The sequence below is a fragment of the Dreissena polymorpha genome, chromosome 2 (genome assembly GCF_020536995.1).
Source record: "Dreissena polymorpha isolate Duluth1 chromosome 2, UMN_Dpol_1.0, whole genome shotgun sequence".
NCBI classification, from domain to species: Eukaryota; Metazoa; Mollusca; class Bivalvia; order Myida; family Dreissenidae; genus Dreissena; species Dreissena polymorpha.
Genome location: NC_068356.1, coordinates 50282777 through 50302797, shown reverse-complemented (window position 1 = coordinate 50302797; position 20021 = coordinate 50282777). Strand labels below are relative to the sequence as shown.

Here is a 20021-nt window from a genome sequence, read left to right as displayed (position 1 = left end):
TTTTTCTGATTCCCATTTACAGCCCTTTTGCTTTAGATATGTTATAATAATTTACTCTTTATAAACGTCGTGTGACTAGATCTTCTTTTGTAATAATATTTAAACATAACGCTGATGATAAAATTATATTTAAGCTATATATGCGTTGTCAGTACGAAACAGATGTATTTGTTGTTAGTGAATATGAATCATCCACGAAATCGTTTTCCTAAATGTTACTGCTGATAAGTACGTGATGATGAAAACATCGATGCTACTACTTAATGTATATGTATAGTTATTCTTGACTATTCATTGAACAGAATGTGATGACGGATTTCATGGTCTTGGATGTCAGAACAAGTGTGGTAATTGTCAGAACAAGGTGCCCTGCAACACGGTTTCCGGCCTCTGCCCTGGGGAATGTGAACCCGGATATAACGGGACGATGTGCAAAGACGGTAAATTATCAAACAATGTAAAATTAATTTGTGGGTTGAGCGTCCCTCTATACAAATGCAGTAGTCATATTTTAAGACACACAGAGAAATATATAACCGCACGAAATTGTTGGCCCAAAAAGAAAAGACAAACGACGAAATTAACACACTTGAGTCGTTAGTACATGAATATTCAGAGCATGTCAAAATGTGTTTTTTATTGCTATCCGAAAAATTAATAGATAACTCCATATATGCCAGAGCACGGTTCAAAATTGTGTCTTATCTTTGGACAAAATCACAACAGGGAATTGTTCATATAGAAACAAACCTTTGTTAAAATGAGTTTATATGTATAAAAGTCATTATAAAAGAAAAAAAACGATGTGGTTTATTGAACTAAAAAATCCTTAAAATATAAAGAATTGTTACTTTTTGAACCTAACAGCACTTTATTGAGACACATTTTAGCTCACATGAGCTCGAAGTGATCATAGCTAGCTTTTGTGATCACCTATTTTTCGTTGTTCGTCATGCGTCGTCCGTCTTGAACATTAACCTTATTAAGGTAGCGCACTCGTAATGATTTCCCGCGATTTCTTCAAAGATCGAAGAGCCTTTTTACCTGTTTACTTATGGATATCTAATTTAAGCGGGTACCAATGTGAAGTTGTCGTGGCGGAATGGTTAAGGCGATAGACTAGAAATCGTTTGGGGTGGGGGGGGGGATCTTCCAGCGCAGGTTCGAAACCCGCCGACAACACGTACTATTTGCGACGCGTTTTATTTATTTTCTAACGTTATTTGATTTAATAAAGCATATAAGCTATGTTTATTGTTAAATATAACGACGTTATAGCTAAATTGTGTCATTTACTGCTGAAAATACGAATCATGCATGATGCATTTTTATTTTTATTTTTTAAAAGCATAGAAAGCTTACCTAAAATTTTGCCTGTAGTTCAGTGAAATGATGCTGATTAAGAATATAATACATTATATTAAATATGGAAAGGTGCCCATTACGGATGCGTTACCTTAACAATCTAGTGACCACACTTATTGGTAGATCGTTATACGTGGGCATAATATTTGTCCCAATGATATGTAAGCGGAGTTCGAAACGGTATCACGTACATAATATAAACTATGTAACTAGGTCAACTTTAAAAAAGCTATTTTACATTTAGACGTATTATTTATAGTTCCCACCTCAAAAAACATAGTCAGAACATTACATAATATCCGAATTCGAAAATGATTCCGGCCGTTTTAACAACAGTGCCATCAAAGGGCGGGGCAGTTTCCTTATATGGCTTCAATTTAACTTTGTTAACCTTGTTCACACTTTAAAATGTATGTTTATTTTAGAAACTTCATATAATTTGGTCATAAACCTTTTACTGCTATATCTCAGCGCAGTTTCAACAGTGGGTAAAAAACGGCCGCAAGGGTTCCGGGCAATTTTCTGGTTATGTCTACAGTAAAACTTTGTTTTCAGTCTAGAAAAGACTTTTACGGTCAAATTTTCATGATACTTATTAAGAACATTCGTTCTTAAAATATCTCAGAGAAAAACAAATGTTCGCTTTGTTGCAATTATGGCCTCCAGGGGATGGCGCATTGTCCTTAATATAATATAGTGAAAGCTCCTAACTCGTAAGAAGTCACTTGTGTAGTCAGCTCATCATACAACTTGCTCATACCATGTTTTAATGGTATCTAGGCCCAGATAAAACATAGGTACGGTCATTAAAAAAAATTCAGTCAGGCTGCGCGGAAATTTTCTGTATACGGCTATTTTAAAACCTTATTAAAACTGAAGAAGTTGCATATTAACTTAATCTTTGTTAAACGTTCTCAACGTATTTGTTTCTTAGTTTATCTTGGCTGAAATCGAAATTTGTTTTGGTATTTCGCTAAAAATAGATACCTTGAGATATGTTTGTTTAGCGTTTAGTTTAGGCTCAAGTGTAACCTTTCAACACACGTTGATGTTGCTTTTCTCTGAATATTATCTGAACATTATGAGAACTCTTACACATATATATATATGGGAGCGTAATGTTTTTTTTATAAATAAAATGATTGTATAATGATGATGTTAATGATGATGATGGTGGTGATGATACTGATGATTATGATGGTGATGACTATGATGGTGTTGTTATTGGGGGTGGTGGTAATAATAACGATGATGATGATGATTATTAAGATGATTTAGGTGATTAAGATCATTAAGATGATTAAGATGATAAAAATGATGAAGATGATGATGATGATGATGATGATGATGATGATGATGATAATGATGATGATGATGATGATGATGATGATGATAATGATAATGATGATGATGATGAGGATGAGGAGGAGGAGGAGTGTGATGATGATGATGATGATGATGATGATGATGATGATGATGATGATGATGATGATGATGATGATGATGATGATGATGATGATGATGATGATGATGATGATGATGATGATGCTGCTGCTGCTGCTGATGATGATGATGATGATGATGATGATGATGATGATGATGATGATGGCGATGGCGATGATGATGATGAGTATTAAAATTACAATTTTTTTAAATAATGTCGCATACAGCAATATCCAATTAAAGAACAATAACTGATACTGTTGAATCCAACTTGACCGTTAAGCACATATGGATTATGTGAAGAGCTGAATCTAATGTTTCCCACTGAGTCTAAAAATATTTATAAGTGAACTATTTACTTTTGCAGCTTCTTGCTCAAGATAAATAACCTGTGCTTCCTACTGGATAACATATTTCTTCAACCAGAGTTGTCGCCCCTAAATTAATATTATGTTTAGATATGAAAGTGTGCATGCTTCTGTGTTTTGAAATGGTATTAACTATCAACAATTTGTCATAATTGTGTGCCAAGAAATTAACATGTATGTTTCAATAAGTAATAGTGTTCCAAGTTGTATTATCACAATTTGCAACAGATTACGATGACACATTTGCCTGTATGTCTTTATTTTGTTTTCTTTAAGTAATACAGGTTTTGATATAGCTCTGTAAGTAAAAATATTAATAGTTTTATCTTATCAGAGACAACTATTTACGTACATGCCGTATTAAACATTATAAATGGTTAACACTCTAAAAGCTGTATTATTGACATATCTTAAACGTTGGCCAGAACAATACAATTGTGTTACCTCAGCAAAGTTTGATATTTGGTAATGTGGGGTCAACAACTGAGTCAGTATGCAAATTTAAAATACCTGAAAACTTCTTTGGATTGTTTCCCCAATGTCCATGAACTTGTTACATACATTATTGTGCTCTATTGATGTAAATATCGAGTTTGAAAATGGTTTAAGTTGATTTACCAAACAATATTGCCCAATTGTGGGGTAATTTTGCGTGGGTGCTTGTCTCATCCAATGACACTAGTTTTATTCACAGGACAACAATTTACTTTAGTCTTAAGTTAATTTTTATTTATTATTGAAATTTGATAAATGAGGTTACCATACATTCAATATTTAAATCATAATTATGTTATTCGTTCAATCACAAAATCAACCTTGCGCATGCATGTAAATGTAACCTGTTTACAGTCTCAGTGATGCCTATTTTACTGTTAATTTTCATTTTTTAATCAATGGTAAGAAGATAGAAAAAATACTTTTTTCATTGGTGCTGCAATATGTTATTCTCACAATTTGTTTTGCAAATGCGCTAGTTGATACACCATCGAAAGATTACACCAATGATATTTGAATACGTCGTTAATATGTTACATCAGCGATGATTTTAATAAATATGTGTTCGCATAGCCTGCGACAATGGATGGTACGGTCAGGGCTGTCTTACACAATGTGGTCAATGTCTAAACAACGCTACCTGTAATAAGACTAACGGAATGTGTCCAGAAGGATGTGCTGCAGGATACAATGGTTCTCTCTGCAAAGAAAGTACGTTCTTTTTTCTGATTCCCATTCACAGCCCTTTCGCTTTAGATATGTTATAATAATTGACTCTTTATAAACGTCGTGTGACTAGATCTTCTTTTGTAATAATATTTAAACATAACGCTGATGATAAAATTATATTTAAGCTATATATGCGTTGTCAGTACGAAACAGATGTATTTGTTGTTAGTGAATATGAATCATCCACGAAATCGTTTTCCTAAATGTTACTGCTGATAAGTACGTGTGGATGAAAACATCGATGCTACTACTTAATGTATATGTATAGTTATTCTTGACTATTCATTGAACAGAATGTGATGACGGATTTCATGGTCTTGGATGTCAGAACAAGTGTGGTAATTGTCAGAACAAGGTGCCCTGCAACACGGTTTCCGGCCTCTGCCCTGGGGAATGTGAACCCGGATATAACGGGACGATGTGCAAAGACGGTAAATTATCAATCAATGTAAAATTAATTTGTGGGTTGAGCGTCCCTCTAAACAAATGCAGTAGTCATATTTTAAGACACACAGAGAAATATATAACCGCACGAAATTGTTGGCCCAAAAAGAAAAGACAAACAACGAAATTAACACACTTGAGTCGTTAGTACATGAATATTCAGAGCATGTCAAAATGTGTTTTTTATTGCTATCCGAAAAATTAATAGATAACTCCATATATGCCAGAGCACGGTTCAAAATTGTGTCTTATCTTTGGACAAAATCACAACAGGGAATTGTTCATATAGAAACAAACCTTTGTTAAAATGAGTTTATATGTATAAAAGTCATTATAAAAGAAAAAAAACGATGTGGTTTATTGAACTAAAAAATCCTTAAAATATAAAGAATTGTTACTTTTTGAACCTAACAGCACTTTATTGAGACACATTTTAGCTCACATGAGCTCGAAGTGATCATAGCTAGCTTTTGTGATCACCTATTTTTCGTTGTTCGTCATGCGTCGTCCGTCTTGAACATTAACCTTATTAAGGTAGCGCACCCGTAATGATTTCCCGCGATTTCTTCAAAGATCGAAGAGCCTTTTTACCTGTTTACTTATGGATATCTAATTTAAGCGGGTACCAATGTGAAGTTGTCGTGGCGGAATGGTTAAGGCGATAGACTAGAAATCGTTTGGGGTGGGGGGGGGGGGTCTTCCAGCGCAGGTTCGAAACCCGCCGACAACACGTACTATTTGCGACGCGTTTTATTTCTTTTCTAACGTTATTTGATTTAATAAAGCATATAAGCTATGTTTATTGTTAAATATAACGACGTTATAGCTAAATTGTGTCATTTACTGCTGAAAATACGAATCATGCATGATGCATTTTTATTTTTATTTTTTAAAAGCATAGAAAGCTTACCTAAAATTTTGCCTGTAGTTCAGTGAAATGATGCTGATTAAGAATATAATACATTATATTAAATATGGAAAGGTGCCCATTACGGATGCGTTACCTTAACAATCTAGTGACCACACTTATTGGTAGATCGTTATACGTGGGCATAATATTTGTCCCAATGATATGTAAGCGGAGTTCGAAACGGTATCACGTACATAATATAAACTATGTAACTAGGTCAACTTTAAAAAAGCTATTTTACATTTAGACGTATTATTTATAGTTCCCACCTCAAAAAACATAGTCAGAACATTACATAATATCCGAATTCGAAAATGATTCCGGCCGTTTTAACAACAGTGCCATCAAAGGGCGGGGCAGTTTCCTTATATGGCTTCAATTTAACTTTGTTAACCTTGTTCACACTTTAAAATGTATATTTATTTTAGAAACTTCATATAATTTGGTCATAAACCTTTTACTGCTATATCTCAGCGCAGTTTCAACAGTGGGTAAAACACGGCCGCAAGTGTTCCGGGCAATTTTATGGTTATGTATACAGTAAAACTTTGTTTTCAGTCTAGAAAAGACTTTTACGGTCAAATTTTCATGATACTTATTAAGAACATTCGTTCTTAAAATATCTCAGAGAAAAACAAATATTCGCTTTGTTGCAATTATGGCCTCCAGGGGATGGCGCATTGTCCTTAATATAATATAGTAAAAGCTCCTAACTCGTAAGAAGTCACTTGTGTAGTCAGCTCATCATACAACTTGCTCATACCATGTTTTAATGGTATCTAGGCCCAGATAAAACATAGGTACGGTCATTAAAAAAAAATTCAGTCAGTCTGCGCGGAAATTTTCTGTATACGGCTATTTTAAAACCTTATTAAAACTGAAGAAGTATTTTTTCTAACTTTATCTTGACTGAATTCGAAAATTGTTTGGTATTTCGTTACAAATAGCTACCTAACGATCCGTTTGTTTAACGTTTAGTTTAGGCAGTTGTGGCTTGATTGTAACCATGATAATAATGATGATGATGATGATGACGATGATGATTTCGATGATGATGATGATGATGATGATTAACATGATGAACATGATGATGATGATGATGATGATGATGATGATGATGATGTTGATGATGATGATGATGATGATGATGATGATGATGATGATGATTACCATCACATTTTCCAAGACAGTCGCATACAGCTTAAGCCAATTAAAGAACAATAAATGTTACTCTTGAATCCTAATGACCTTTCAGGCTATATATTATGTCAATAGCTGAATACCATTTCCCCACTTAATTTAACAATTTTCATAAGTAAACTATTTACTTTTCCAGCTTCTTGTTCAAGAGATATAACCAACGCTACCTATTTGCTAACTGATCTATTCAAACAAAGTTGTCCCCCCTAAATTACTATAATGTAAAAATATGAACGTATGCATGGTTCTGTGTTAGAAATTGTTAACTATTACAAATTTGTCATAATTATGTGCAAAGAAATTAACTTATATGTTCACTAAGTACTTGTATTTTACGTTGTATTCTCATAATTGGAAACTGATCACGAAACACATTTGTCTATATGTCTGCATTGTATTATATTTAAGTTACGAAGGTTTTGTTATGGCTCAGTAAGTCAAAATACATATAGCTTTATCTATTCAGAGAAAGCTTTTTGCGTACATGCAGTATCAAACATCCTAAACACTCTAGAAGCCGTATTATTGACAAATATTGAAAAACGGTCAGATCGATAAAATTGTGTTTCCTCAGCGTAGGTCGATAGTTGCTCATGTGGGTTCAAACTAAGTTTGAATGCCAATTTAAAATACACAAATACTACTTCGGATTTTTTCCCCAATCATCATGAAACGTGTAAAATACATTAATTTGTTTTACTGATATCTATGTGGAGTTTGAAAATGGTTTCAGTCGATTAATACAAAACAAACTGCCCGATTTTTAGGTAATTTTGCGTGTGTGTTTGTCTCATCCAATGCCATTCTTTTTATTTACAGGACATATAATAATTTACTTTAGTAACTTTATCATTATAGCCAAATGGTATGTATCTTAACTTAATTATTAATTGTTACTGGAATTGGTTAAATTAATCTACCATACCATCAATATTTAAATCATTATTGTGTCTGTTCATACAATAACAAAACCTAGCTAACACATGCATGTACATGTTACCTGTAAATAACCTAAGTGATGTCTATTTTACTGTTAATTTTCATTTTGTAATCAATGATAAGATAGAAAAAATATGTTTTTCATTGATGCTGCAATATGTAATCCTCACATTTTTTTTCTGCAATGCGCTAGTTGATAAACAATCAAAAGGTTACACGAATGATATTTGAATATGTCGTTAAAATGTTCAGTGAGGGATGATTTCAATGAAAATGTGTTCACATAGCCTGCGACAACGGATGGTACGGCCAGGACTGTCTTACCCAATGTGGTCATTGTCTTAACAACGCTGCATGCAATAAGACTTCCGGTATGTGTCCAGATGGATGTGCCGCAGGATACAAAGGTTCTCTCTGATGGTATGCTTCTTTTCCAATTCTTTTTGACAGTTTTGTTAATTTTAATTTAAATAATAATTGGCACTTTGTAAATTACGTTTTACAAAATATGCCTTCGTAAAAAGTGCACGACTCTACTATATATACGCTATTAGTGAATACGAAACTTGCCCTACATCGTTTTCCTCTATTAGAATGATGTCCACAATTAAATAATGAAAACATCCATCATTCCTTAATTAAACGAATAAAGGTTATTATTTACGTTTCATTAAACATCATGCGAAAATGACCATTATGGTCTTGCATGTGAGAAAACATGTAGTCCTTGTAAAAACAAGGTGCCATTTACAAACTGTCCGGCGTATGCTCTGGGGAATGTGAAACCGGATATAATTGGACGATGTGCATTGAAGGTAAAATACAACCCTTGTTTTGGTTTTTGCATACTGTTCAGAACGTTCTATATAACAATTCGTCATAGCAATATTTTAAGAAACTAATAAAATAATAATAATAATTTAAGATATTATCACGACGCTGAATTGTTTGCATTATTAAAAGCATCAACAAAAACGTTCACTTATAATCAATTTATGTTAAAAAACTCTCTGTTAATTTATGCTGATCTGTATACAAGATATATGTAATGTAACTCATTAAAGTGGGGTAGCGATTCCAGTGCTGGAACGACGGCTAGTATAAAGCTTTATACATTTTCATTTTAACGGTAAATTTCGCAAACAATCTAAAACAAAATCGTCAGGGCTTATATCAGGTTATTGAACAACAATACTTATATGATCTGAAATAAACGAGTGATCAGAATGCATTATCGTAGTAATTATGAGAACACAGCCTGTTAGTACAAATTCTTTGGCGCCGACAATCTTATAAATATAAAGGGGCACACATAGACTGTATTGATGTCGAGAGTTGAGTGTGAAACTGCTCTATCCCTCAAGCCTTATCATTATAGATTCATTTTTTGTCATGCTGAACACGCAGTAAACATCGTTTTTTTGACGCACTGTAGTATCCCTTTTCATATCCTATACTTCCCAACATTAGAAAGTCGATTGAATAACATATTGATGTAAATGTGAAACCTGTTGGTAGATTGCACGTTTTCTAATTTAAAAAGTTTCAGGCCTACCAGTGGGAAATTTTATATTCAAATTGATAAGTCGCTTACAAAGGTCAGCGAAGTTAAAAAGCTGGGTTTAAATGCTACGCCGAAAAAGATGAAATGATTGTTAATAAAATAATTTTAAAGACAAAACTGTTTCAAAGCAACGTATTAAAATTTGGTTATGCTAGTTTCCAATATTCTTGTTCATTTTTTGATTAACAACGATCACAATCTCTTCTTAGAATTAATACATTTACAAACTTGGTATCCACTCGTTTTGAATGTGATTTCGGTTTCTTTGGAGACAATTGTTCGCAGCATGTGGCGAATGTAGTGGCGCATGTCATCATATAGATGGGATATGTTCACAAGGCTGTAAACAAGGCTTTGCTGGCGATCTTTGTATGACACAATGTAAGGAATGCACTTTCCGTTCTTTCAGTTTTCTTTAAACAATATTTTTCTGTACAAAGTCTCTTATGCAACGCCATCAGACATTAAATGAACTAATAATCACAATAAGGTAAATACATTGAATGATGATGATGATGATGATGATAATGATGATGATGATGATGATGATGAAGATGATGATGATGATGATGATGATGATGATGATGATGATGATGATGATGATGATGATGATGATGATGATGATGATGATGATGATGATGATGATGATGATGATGATGATGATGATGTTGTTGTTGATGATGCTGGTGCTGATGATGATGGTGATGATTATGGTGATGTTGTTGATGATGATTAGAGGGGCCGCATGCAATGAAAGTAAAGGATTCATTAATTTTCCATTTCGTGTATACAAGAACAAGTACAGTACATTTTATTATATTTGAGAATACGTCTGATCAATCAGAATTTGTTTTTTTTACTGCTTAAGAATCACGGAATGCTGACCCTGAATCCAAAATTAAAGTCGATAATGTTTCTAAATGTATTACATTTAAATAGAATAACATCTTCACCGACAAAAGACTCCAATTGCTACAATAATGTTTTTTTTTATGTATGAACAAATAATGAAAGGCTTACCATGATTTTGCACCGGAAACTTATTTTGCTTACGTATAATCAGAGAGTATTTGTTTTCGGAAAGGTTCGAATCTAACAAAATGAGTGGAACATTCATGTGCAATTGTACCAGCAGAATTCCGATTCCGATCAACTGTACTCTTCTTACTTTAATAATAAGTGACTCTTTATAAACTTCTTATTACTAGATCTTTATTCGTTTACGCTTTTATGTTGGCTGTTTAGACTGAACGCAGGAAGTATGCAAACGGTAATGTCACGTCTATGCTAAAGGTAAAAGATGATTAACAAATCGTAAAGAAAAAAAATAACTACATTAAATAGTTTTAAAGTTTGTTCGTTAGAGATACATTGTCTGAAAACAATTAATGATTGAGAAAAAAAGTTTTAAATAGTCATCAATGATGACCAAAGACATCCACACATGTTGCCTATGATACGTGTCATACTTTTCAGCTACAGAGGAAAAGACGACTATTGAACTTTCTCAAGGGGAGCTTGTGGGCGTCATATGTGCATCCATTGTGGCATGCGTTGTCTGTAGTGTAGTCATGGCATTATGCTTGAGACACAGAAGGCGTCATCAGTAAGTAGATATATATTTACTGCTATTAATATAATTAATATAATTGCTTCGTAGTTTATTGATATTTTCAATTGCTCCTCAAATGTGTTTTAATTTTTGTCGTCTGAAGATGGGGAATCAGTTGTAATCGTGCAGATGTATGTTCTTATGTTTTGTATCTTTCGTTGTGTAATGTCCTTTTAAGCGATTTATTCCGGGCTATGTGTAAGGTTTGAAGGGTCTTAAAACAGGTTTTAACCCGATGATTTGCATTGATCGTGCAAGCCGGCGACCTTACATGTTTCTTGTGTATTGTCACAACTATTGTTATGTTTGTATAGGCATTTGGTCACTTGCGATAATTTTAGATATACACATGGCGAGGGGCGTTTCTCTCCTTCTGATTTCTGTTTGGTTTCAGTATTCATTTATTCAATATATAACCTATGCCGATGTGCATTTACCGAGCGTTATTTATGCCCATTCAACGCCATTTTTATCATCTTTTATTTCGCAAGAACATCTGCATCGAATACATCGGAATCATGTCAAGGAACGGCTGTTTCTGCCTACGACGAATTGTCGCCAAAAACAAAAGCAACTAGCCACTATGACACACTGACCATGACAATCCGTAGATGCTGCGTTGAATTTAAAGTAATTTTGAACACACTTGTGCAACTACTTATCAGTGAGTTTGGGTAAAGTTTTTAACGTGTTAAACTAAACCACATATTAAACGTAATCCATAAGATGTTATAACAAAAGTTGCAAAATGCTTATATTTATCTTAGTTTAGTAAATGAATTATTTATGGTATCCATTCTGTTCTCGTATGCTTTCAGCGCCAACGTCTTCCGAATGCGAACAAACTCCAAAAGCCTTACAGAAAGTTGAGGAATACGAACGGTTGCAATTAAACCAAAGTAAGTCGTAGTATTTATTATCATATCAACAGTGCATACATTACAGAAATATATTCATGTGCATGGTAAGAGGAGTAATAATCAATCAATCAACCATTCAGTAACAGAAGTTCTGTTGTGTTCAAGGTAAATACTCATTGGTCAGTAGTGTGCATGCTTAAAGTTTTAAATAAAAAAGCTCATATAAAATGAGTATAAAACTATCTTTATTGTTCGAGAAATAAATTCGGACAGAATAGCAGAGTAAATCACAAGACAGTACTGCATGCAGATGTTGTACAACAAGATGTGTTGATCCGTTACAGAAACAGTTGCTGCCACATACGAAAAGCTGTCGCCAAATTTATCCACTGGGGAACAGTACGAACGATTGGAAACCTGTTAATGTTAGTAATAATATAAAGTCGTTATATCTTGAAACAATATATCATACTTTGTATATAATACATTCATACTATAATTAATCATTTCAATATAAATTACTGTAAATACACAAGCAATTATATTGCCTCTTGCGTAGACGGAGCTTTGGTACAAACAGTGCAATCGCATCAAAACGGAAATTTAAAAATATTATTCATTACGTTGCATAACGCGCTCTAGTGCAAGCACTGTAATTTGTGTTATTACACCATAAAACAGTGTATGTATGTCTGCGTTATGCATATAAAAACATACACCAAGTTATAACAATTAATCTTTTTAAACGATGTTGGCTTTGTAATCTTGCCAGTAAATTGTATAATATTGCGTTTGTGTTTGAATGTTCTTGATGCAAGCACGAACAATGATTTTAGTCATTCATGTTTCAGTGTCCGGAAGAGAAATCACAGTGAATTAGGAACTAATCATAGACCACACGTTCGATTTGAAAACAATTGATTCAAAGAACAAAGCAACGCCCAATTTTCAGTTAAACTAAATGGATGCCGATAAATATGTGTATTTTCATATGAATATATTTTTTGTGGAATACAGTTTCGTATAACATACATTTAGAATACATATAGGAATAATGATGCTTTAATGAATATGGCTTTTTCGTACATATTAAAATGGCTTGCCGGGAGAAAACGCTGGAGCAATATTCGTATATTTATGTTTATAGTTCGGGTCTGTGAAAAAAAAGATTTATTAACATTATCTTAAATCAGACACCTTTTATAAACATAAACTGTAAACTTCGACGCTTCAAGAAAAAAAGCTAATATATATATCGCTGAAGTTAAGCTTTGTATCTATTTAAAGATACTATCTACTTAACTGTGGCCCTTAAAAGGCAACTTATTTAAACATGTTGAATTTGACAAAACTAATAATGGCATAAAAGAACAGACACACCTCTCTATAAACAATAAATAATTAGTTGATACATTCAGACACAATAATAGTCGTTTTATAAAATGACAACTGTGTATTTGACCTTTTTTATTTTAACATTTTAACGTCATTATTGTGAGGTTTCTATATTATCCATATATTGGATGTGGTTATTTATCAGACATGATAGCACAGTTAGCTTAGGCGATGTCAAATGTCATTTCTTTGTACGGTTCACAAGTCAGAAGTTTGATGCCCACTGAGTATTTTACTTGTTCTGACTATTTGCTGATTTGTTTATATCGATTGTCATATGGTGTTTTACAATATTGTATTAAATTAATGAAACAATCTGGTAAAATGTCTGAATATATATAATAATGCATTTCAATATTACACCTTTGGAGCATAAGGTTCAGGGGTCGAGTATTGATGTGGACCTACACATATGTATTAAGGTTCAATAGGTCTATTATTAGTTTGGACTTAAATCTTTTGACAAATAGACCGAGGGGTACATCATTGCCGTGGACTTCGATCAACATCTTAAGGATTCTATCCTTCGGGTGACCTACATATTTTGATCATAATATCCATGGTTAGATCATTGGTTTTGACGTACACATGTGGATCAAAATGTCCAGGTTTAGACCCTTGGTATGACCTTACACTTTTTTATCACCAAGTCCAAGGTTAGATCATTGGTTTGTACCTACACATTTTGACCAAATATCCAAAGTAAGATAATTGGTTTGGACCTACACATCTTGATCAAAAGGTCCCGGGTTAGTTCCTTGGTGTGGAGTAACATCTTTAGATCAGAAGGTCCAGGGTTAGAATTTGCATGAGGAAGAAATCAAGCAGTTATCGCATTATCACCCCAGCAAGACATGGACCTATTTTCAGGCAACCTGTCGCCTCGTCCTCAGTTTTATCTAGGAGAGCGCGACCGACTTGCAGTCACTAAATTCCTCTTTTAATGACATAATGTTGCATGAATGAGAACTTCTGTTCCGCAACTTAGTTTTATGTTTAGTTCTTTATTAACGTATGCCTGTCTATAATACCTGATTGAACAAGTTTGTAATTTAATTGTTGCAATATTCGTATATTTTATGAAGTTATTTTACTTATTAAGTTTTGTTTGTTTTGTTTGATTTATTGTTTAGCAGTCACATAAACAACCCAGCTATGTAATATGGATCTTTTACACTTATTTTGGCTGCTTCTTCCTGTATTTTCACAATGATGATCAAAAATATTAAATTTATGATGCTATACCCTTAAATCTTTTTCAAAAAAGAAGGGATGTAGTTGACACTTGTTCATTTAATCGTGTCTCATACAGTTGTTGCTCTGGTCTTCTTCTCACCATTGAGAAATTAAATTGTAATTAAACTGAATGCGTTTTAATTCTCCTTTATTATTGTTTAATTTGATTTACAATACTATTTAGGCTAATTTTTATTTAAGTTTATATGTACCATGAATATTGCTGGGCCAAGTTTGAAGTTGACCGCTCTTAAACCGGTTTAAACCCTCAATGCTTTGAATTGACCGTTCAAAGGCGGTGACCCCAGCCTTATTCATCTATGTTTGTATGTTGTTTCATATTGTGCTGTTTCGTACTGTTTTTGAAATTGGTCACTTGCCTTAAATAAAGGGCCATCTAAATGTATATAATAATAATGCTACACGTCTCCAGCAGTTTGAGTTTCACTTCTTTATATTGCACTGTCATGCCTTTATCACGCGAAACTGTAATATCGTCCGCAACGTTCTAAGCATACTTAGTATACAGTGTAGTAGATGTTTGCTAACCTTGGTCTTGTGATTTGTTAGTACGGCAATATACTGAACGTACATGAAACAATTTTCGTATGAAGTTTAAAAACTATATACATAGTAAGGGAGTTTTCGTATTTAATGATCTTGTCGTCATTAACAATATAAAAAAACACATGAATCCCTAATCTTGATTTTTGTTTAACTGTTAATTTGTCCCAATAATATGCCCCAAGTTCGAAACTGGATCATGTGCGGTCAATAACTTGGCCATAAGTTGAAACTGAAGAGAAAGCATTTAAAACTCTTAAGGTATCATTATTTTCTATGTATCATAAATCTTTATCAACCCATTTGTTATACAGCATCCTCTTTAAGTGTTACAAAATGTCCTCTGTTCCGAAAATAAGTATTTTCGTATGCTGCTTGTATATATGAATTAAATGAAACGATTCAGTTCATGTTGTATTTCGTCCAGAGATATGATGGGATGTTCAGCTTGTATATGTTGTCCATATTCAAATATATTTGGTTCGCAGTTAGAACGGTATGAGATGATATCGTTAACTAATAGGATATGCAAATTGTCTTATAAACGTCTATTTCTCTGTATCATTTCAAATATTCGTGCATGAAACCAACTATACAATATCTCAATGAGGTACATCCGTCGCATTAGTTAGTTTATCAGTTTTAGCGGATATAAGAATTGCATATTCTGTTTGGGGAATTATTATAGTAAGTGATTTTTTATGTCATATTGATAGCAAAACATTTGTTAAACGTATGTACTGACATATATATGACGTGCATATGCATAACTCTCTAGGTTTTACTTGACATAAGTATGGTATTTTATACACAAATATTTATACATTATACCATACTCAACATCAATTATCGATCTTAATAAAACACGGTATGTACCCTGATAAAATTGTAACCGTGCAGCGATGCTGATACGCTAACAACATGGCGAAATTGAAGGCTATATGCCCTTGATTGCATGATATTAACCCGTCGATTTTATCAAACTAGAAATAAGAAAAATGTGTAAGTCCTTAACAGTGATCTTATGTTTTCTAGTTCAGTATAGTAACGCGACTTTATTATTGTTCTTCGGATAACAGGATATATGCTCATTGTTATAACTGACAGCTCGGAAAAACTAGTAAATGTGTTAAATAAAACACAAAGGCTTATGCTAATTTTCAATTGACAACAACCATTAACACATGTTGTACTTATGTTTATTCGGATACTCGGTAATTAATCGTGAAATTCTGAAGTGTGCATAATAAACATATCTTTAACAACACAATTTATTTCTTTTATGTTTGGCATTTACATGTCAAGGCTGGAATAATTTATATTAACCAGATTACCAGGAAAACGGCGGGGAATTTATGCACATACTCTCTATCCCCCGTGAAAAGCGAAAAGTATTTTCATCGATACTATGCTGATAAAGAAAAAAGTTCTTAAACACTGGTACAGTCAATTACACAGGATCATGTATTCGAGGCATGTTCTGTTGATATATTCACGGTGTTCATCGCGCTAAGAAGTCCCAGCCGTGACGATGTAAGCTGGGAGTTTGTGGGACTCGACAGCACTAGACTATAACACAAATCTGGCAAACATCGCAATAATTTAATTGAAGGGAGAGTGGAACCTGTAGAATTGCATTGGTCAGTTACTTACTCGGATGTTCTACGAGCTCCAGGATCAATTTTGGGCGAGCGCTGTGGTATAAATAAGTTGCCGAGTTTATGCGATACAGTAGGCTAAAAAGAGTGGGTTATGCCATAACATGGCAGAAAGAAGGGGTTCGGGTTTTGATGTTTCCTAAAGAAAATAACCTTTGCATTGAATTAGATAAATTATTCTTAAGCGAATATACATTAGTTCTCATAATGTTACAATGCTAATTTCCAGAAAAAAGTTTTTAACCCGTTAATTAGTGTGTGTGAGTTCGCAAAAATACAATGCACAGATCTATTCGAATGCGTGTTGTGTTACACAGGCATTCGATAATCACGCGTTAACCAATCGCGATTAAACAAAATAAATACTTTCATTCGTGGCAGCGCATCTCATGAAATATATTGCTTGAATACTCTTGAATTAAAGTCAATGCGGTACCACTTAATGTAATATTTGTTGGTAAAATAATTTATAGTAGCTGTAGTATTCGGCTGTTATGCTTACTGAACTGAAGATTTGCTCTCTCGTTTGTTTCGCTAGGGCGGTCTTCTGTCTGATTTTTGACGCGAATGAAACTACAGTTAATAAAGGATTTGGTAATACACCTTTATAACATCACCCCTTGAACGTGTGCAACCGTGTTTTTTCTGATATTGATGGATTTGTGAACTTTAGGTTCATTAAGGATACAATTGTCATTCGTTAACTTTCGTCACGAATAACTCGAAATATATGTAGCTTAAAAGATAAAACTTAATAAACAAAATCAAATAGTTAAATGCTGCAAGAAATAGCCTGCGTCGATTTACATGAGTTTTATCGTTTTTAAAAAATATTTTGATCTTCGTGAACAAGGCTTTAAATTCGGTACTTTTACTGTCGACAAGTAAATCACATTTTAACAGGAATTTTAAAGTTTAAAAACATAAATCAACAATCTCTGTGGTCAAGTCTCTGCGCTGCTCAATGATATTCGAGGCAGTAAAATATAGTAGGTAGGTCATAGTGAAAGCGATGCATTATATGTGCGCTATTAAAAATTCTTAACGAATCATGTTAATAATACAGTTTTATGTAATTGTCAGACATAAGCCTTTTAGTAGAAAACGTGTTTGTCATGTTTCAGATGTGTCTAGGTCATGTAACTAAAAAGCGACGAGAAGTTGACGTTGCACGTTTAATTAAACGTAAATTGGCATCCACGAGCTACAGAAACGGATGTATGAATTATATAATTTAAATAAACCTAAAGGAGACAAGTCCACTGATAATACGCTTGTTTTGATTTGAGGTCAGTTGTTTCTCCTGTTTAAAGGTATCCTCCCCCTGCTCAAATGATATGGAAAAAACACTTGAAACAGGGGAGTTTACTAAACTTACGCTCAAAAGTGATTCATGCTTTTGCTTTGCATGATACTATAGACTCTGGCAATCGCCGCAGTTTGAAAACCAGACTATAAATGTATACAACAGTCTATTTGATTTCAGCTTTAACATGCTATTGGCCTTTCGTACAAACTATAACTTTTGGAGACTTATATATTTAGAACTTTAGAAACGGACAGCGAAAACATGTATCGCCTTTACGACCACCAAATTGTACGTTGAATTTATGAGAGAACTAGCCCCACATACTTTGCATGGGAGAAAACCGAACACAAAGAAAGTCAAACGCGTAAACGGCATTTAATTCAGGTACTAGACATCTACATTAATAAATAAATATGCTTTGTCATTAAATCTTTCCGGAGTACTGAAGTTGCATACCAATTGACCCCCTGTACTAAGAACTTATTTTAACGTTATTACATCGAAAGCAACCAGATATCGTCTATAGCTGTATTAAAGAAATAATACAGATAATGCAGAAATGTATAATATATATATAATATAAATCATATAGATTTATTAAATATTCATATTCACATCTTTATTCATAGTGTTTAATATAGAATTAATAATAAACCCTTTTAGTTCGTAGTGTTAGGTTATTAGTAGCGTTTATTAAGGAATAAAATAATGTGTGCATAGAAGCATATTTCGCAAAATAACTTAATCACGCCAAACTATGCGACGTTAAGATTTGACTGAGGCAAACACTTTTCTTAAACATGATGTTTAGCAGCTTTTAAAATGTGTTTGAGTGCTTTCAACATATATGATGAGCAACTCTTTGAACTGTCATTGGATTTGAATATTACGTGGACATCATTTAGCTTCGGTTATCAATGTTTGTACATACGCATATTGTTTTGGTTATAATACAAAGTATATGTTAACGATCACACCATAACCACTTTAATAACATTAATGTGATGAATTTTATGGTATTGTAAAAAACAAACAAATGCAGAGATCACTTTCCCACCAATAATTATAATGACTTAATGAAATTGTTTTACTAGTAAAGCAGCATTTAAGTATCGTTTTTAAAGTAAATACAATAAAAGATAGCAAATGCAATAACTAGTCAAGCAACATTAAAATATAGATTGTAAAGGGATCATATATTACTTTATTAAAGACATCAATTATATATTAATGCACTGTAGAATGAAAACACGTGTTTGATTTTTCATGCGATTTCGTTTACTTCTTAGTTATCTGTGTTGATTTGTACATATGCGGCTTAAGATATTGACCATGCAATGCCAACATTTTCAGTCAGCATAAGATTGACCAACACTTATGCAGTGTGATTTTGTTATTAACCACATCTTCCTCTAACATTGCCACGGATTTTTGAATTGCATTCCCGAGCACTAATTAATTAAATCGTAGATTAAAGAAAACTTTATAAACTATAGAATATATCTTATCAAAGCCATCTATCGCATTATTATGCCATGTACATTGAGTACAATTGGATGACTAAAAAATTGTCCTTATGGTGAAGAACAGTTAGTTTCAACTTTCATTAGTTTAGCCTGATACTCAAATTTCTATTTACCGCTTACATGAGAATATATATTCGGCTAATATAGTCCAAATATAAGAGTGTATAAAATGATTTCTTCTTGATCTACATGTATTGATGTTGTAAATTAAATGTATTTTACTTTATAATTTTTGTTGGCCTCACAATTCCTCTCGTCAGTCTTGTTACCTTTCATAATGCCTAAATATAGCTTGACAGTTTACCTATCAGTAGTCTCATTAATTGAAGTTTTTGACAAAGTCGATTCTATCAAATTAGCAATAACTTAAATTGGTAAGTCTTTAAATGTAAAATAGTATCTAT

General features: G+C 33.2%; 1 protein-coding gene across 1 annotated transcript in view; it reads left to right on the top strand.

The window, feature by feature from the left end:
- LOC127869729 (multiple epidermal growth factor-like domains protein 10) overlaps window positions 1-20021 on the top strand; it is a 52240-nt gene that overhangs the window by 9302 nt on the left and 22917 nt on the right. Inside the window, exons 6-13 of the mRNA XM_052412386.1 lie at window positions 303-440; window positions 4245-4382; window positions 4694-4831; window positions 8181-8300; window positions 10934-11063; window positions 11561-11676; window positions 11888-11968; window positions 12274-12348. Of these exons, the coding sequence (XP_052268346.1) occupies window positions 303-440; window positions 4245-4382; window positions 4694-4831; window positions 8181-8300; window positions 10934-11063; window positions 11561-11676; window positions 11888-11968; window positions 12274-12348 (936 nt within the window). The remainder of the gene's footprint in view (window positions 1-302; window positions 441-4244; window positions 4383-4693; window positions 4832-8180; window positions 8301-10933; window positions 11064-11560; window positions 11677-11887; window positions 11969-12273; window positions 12349-20021) is intronic.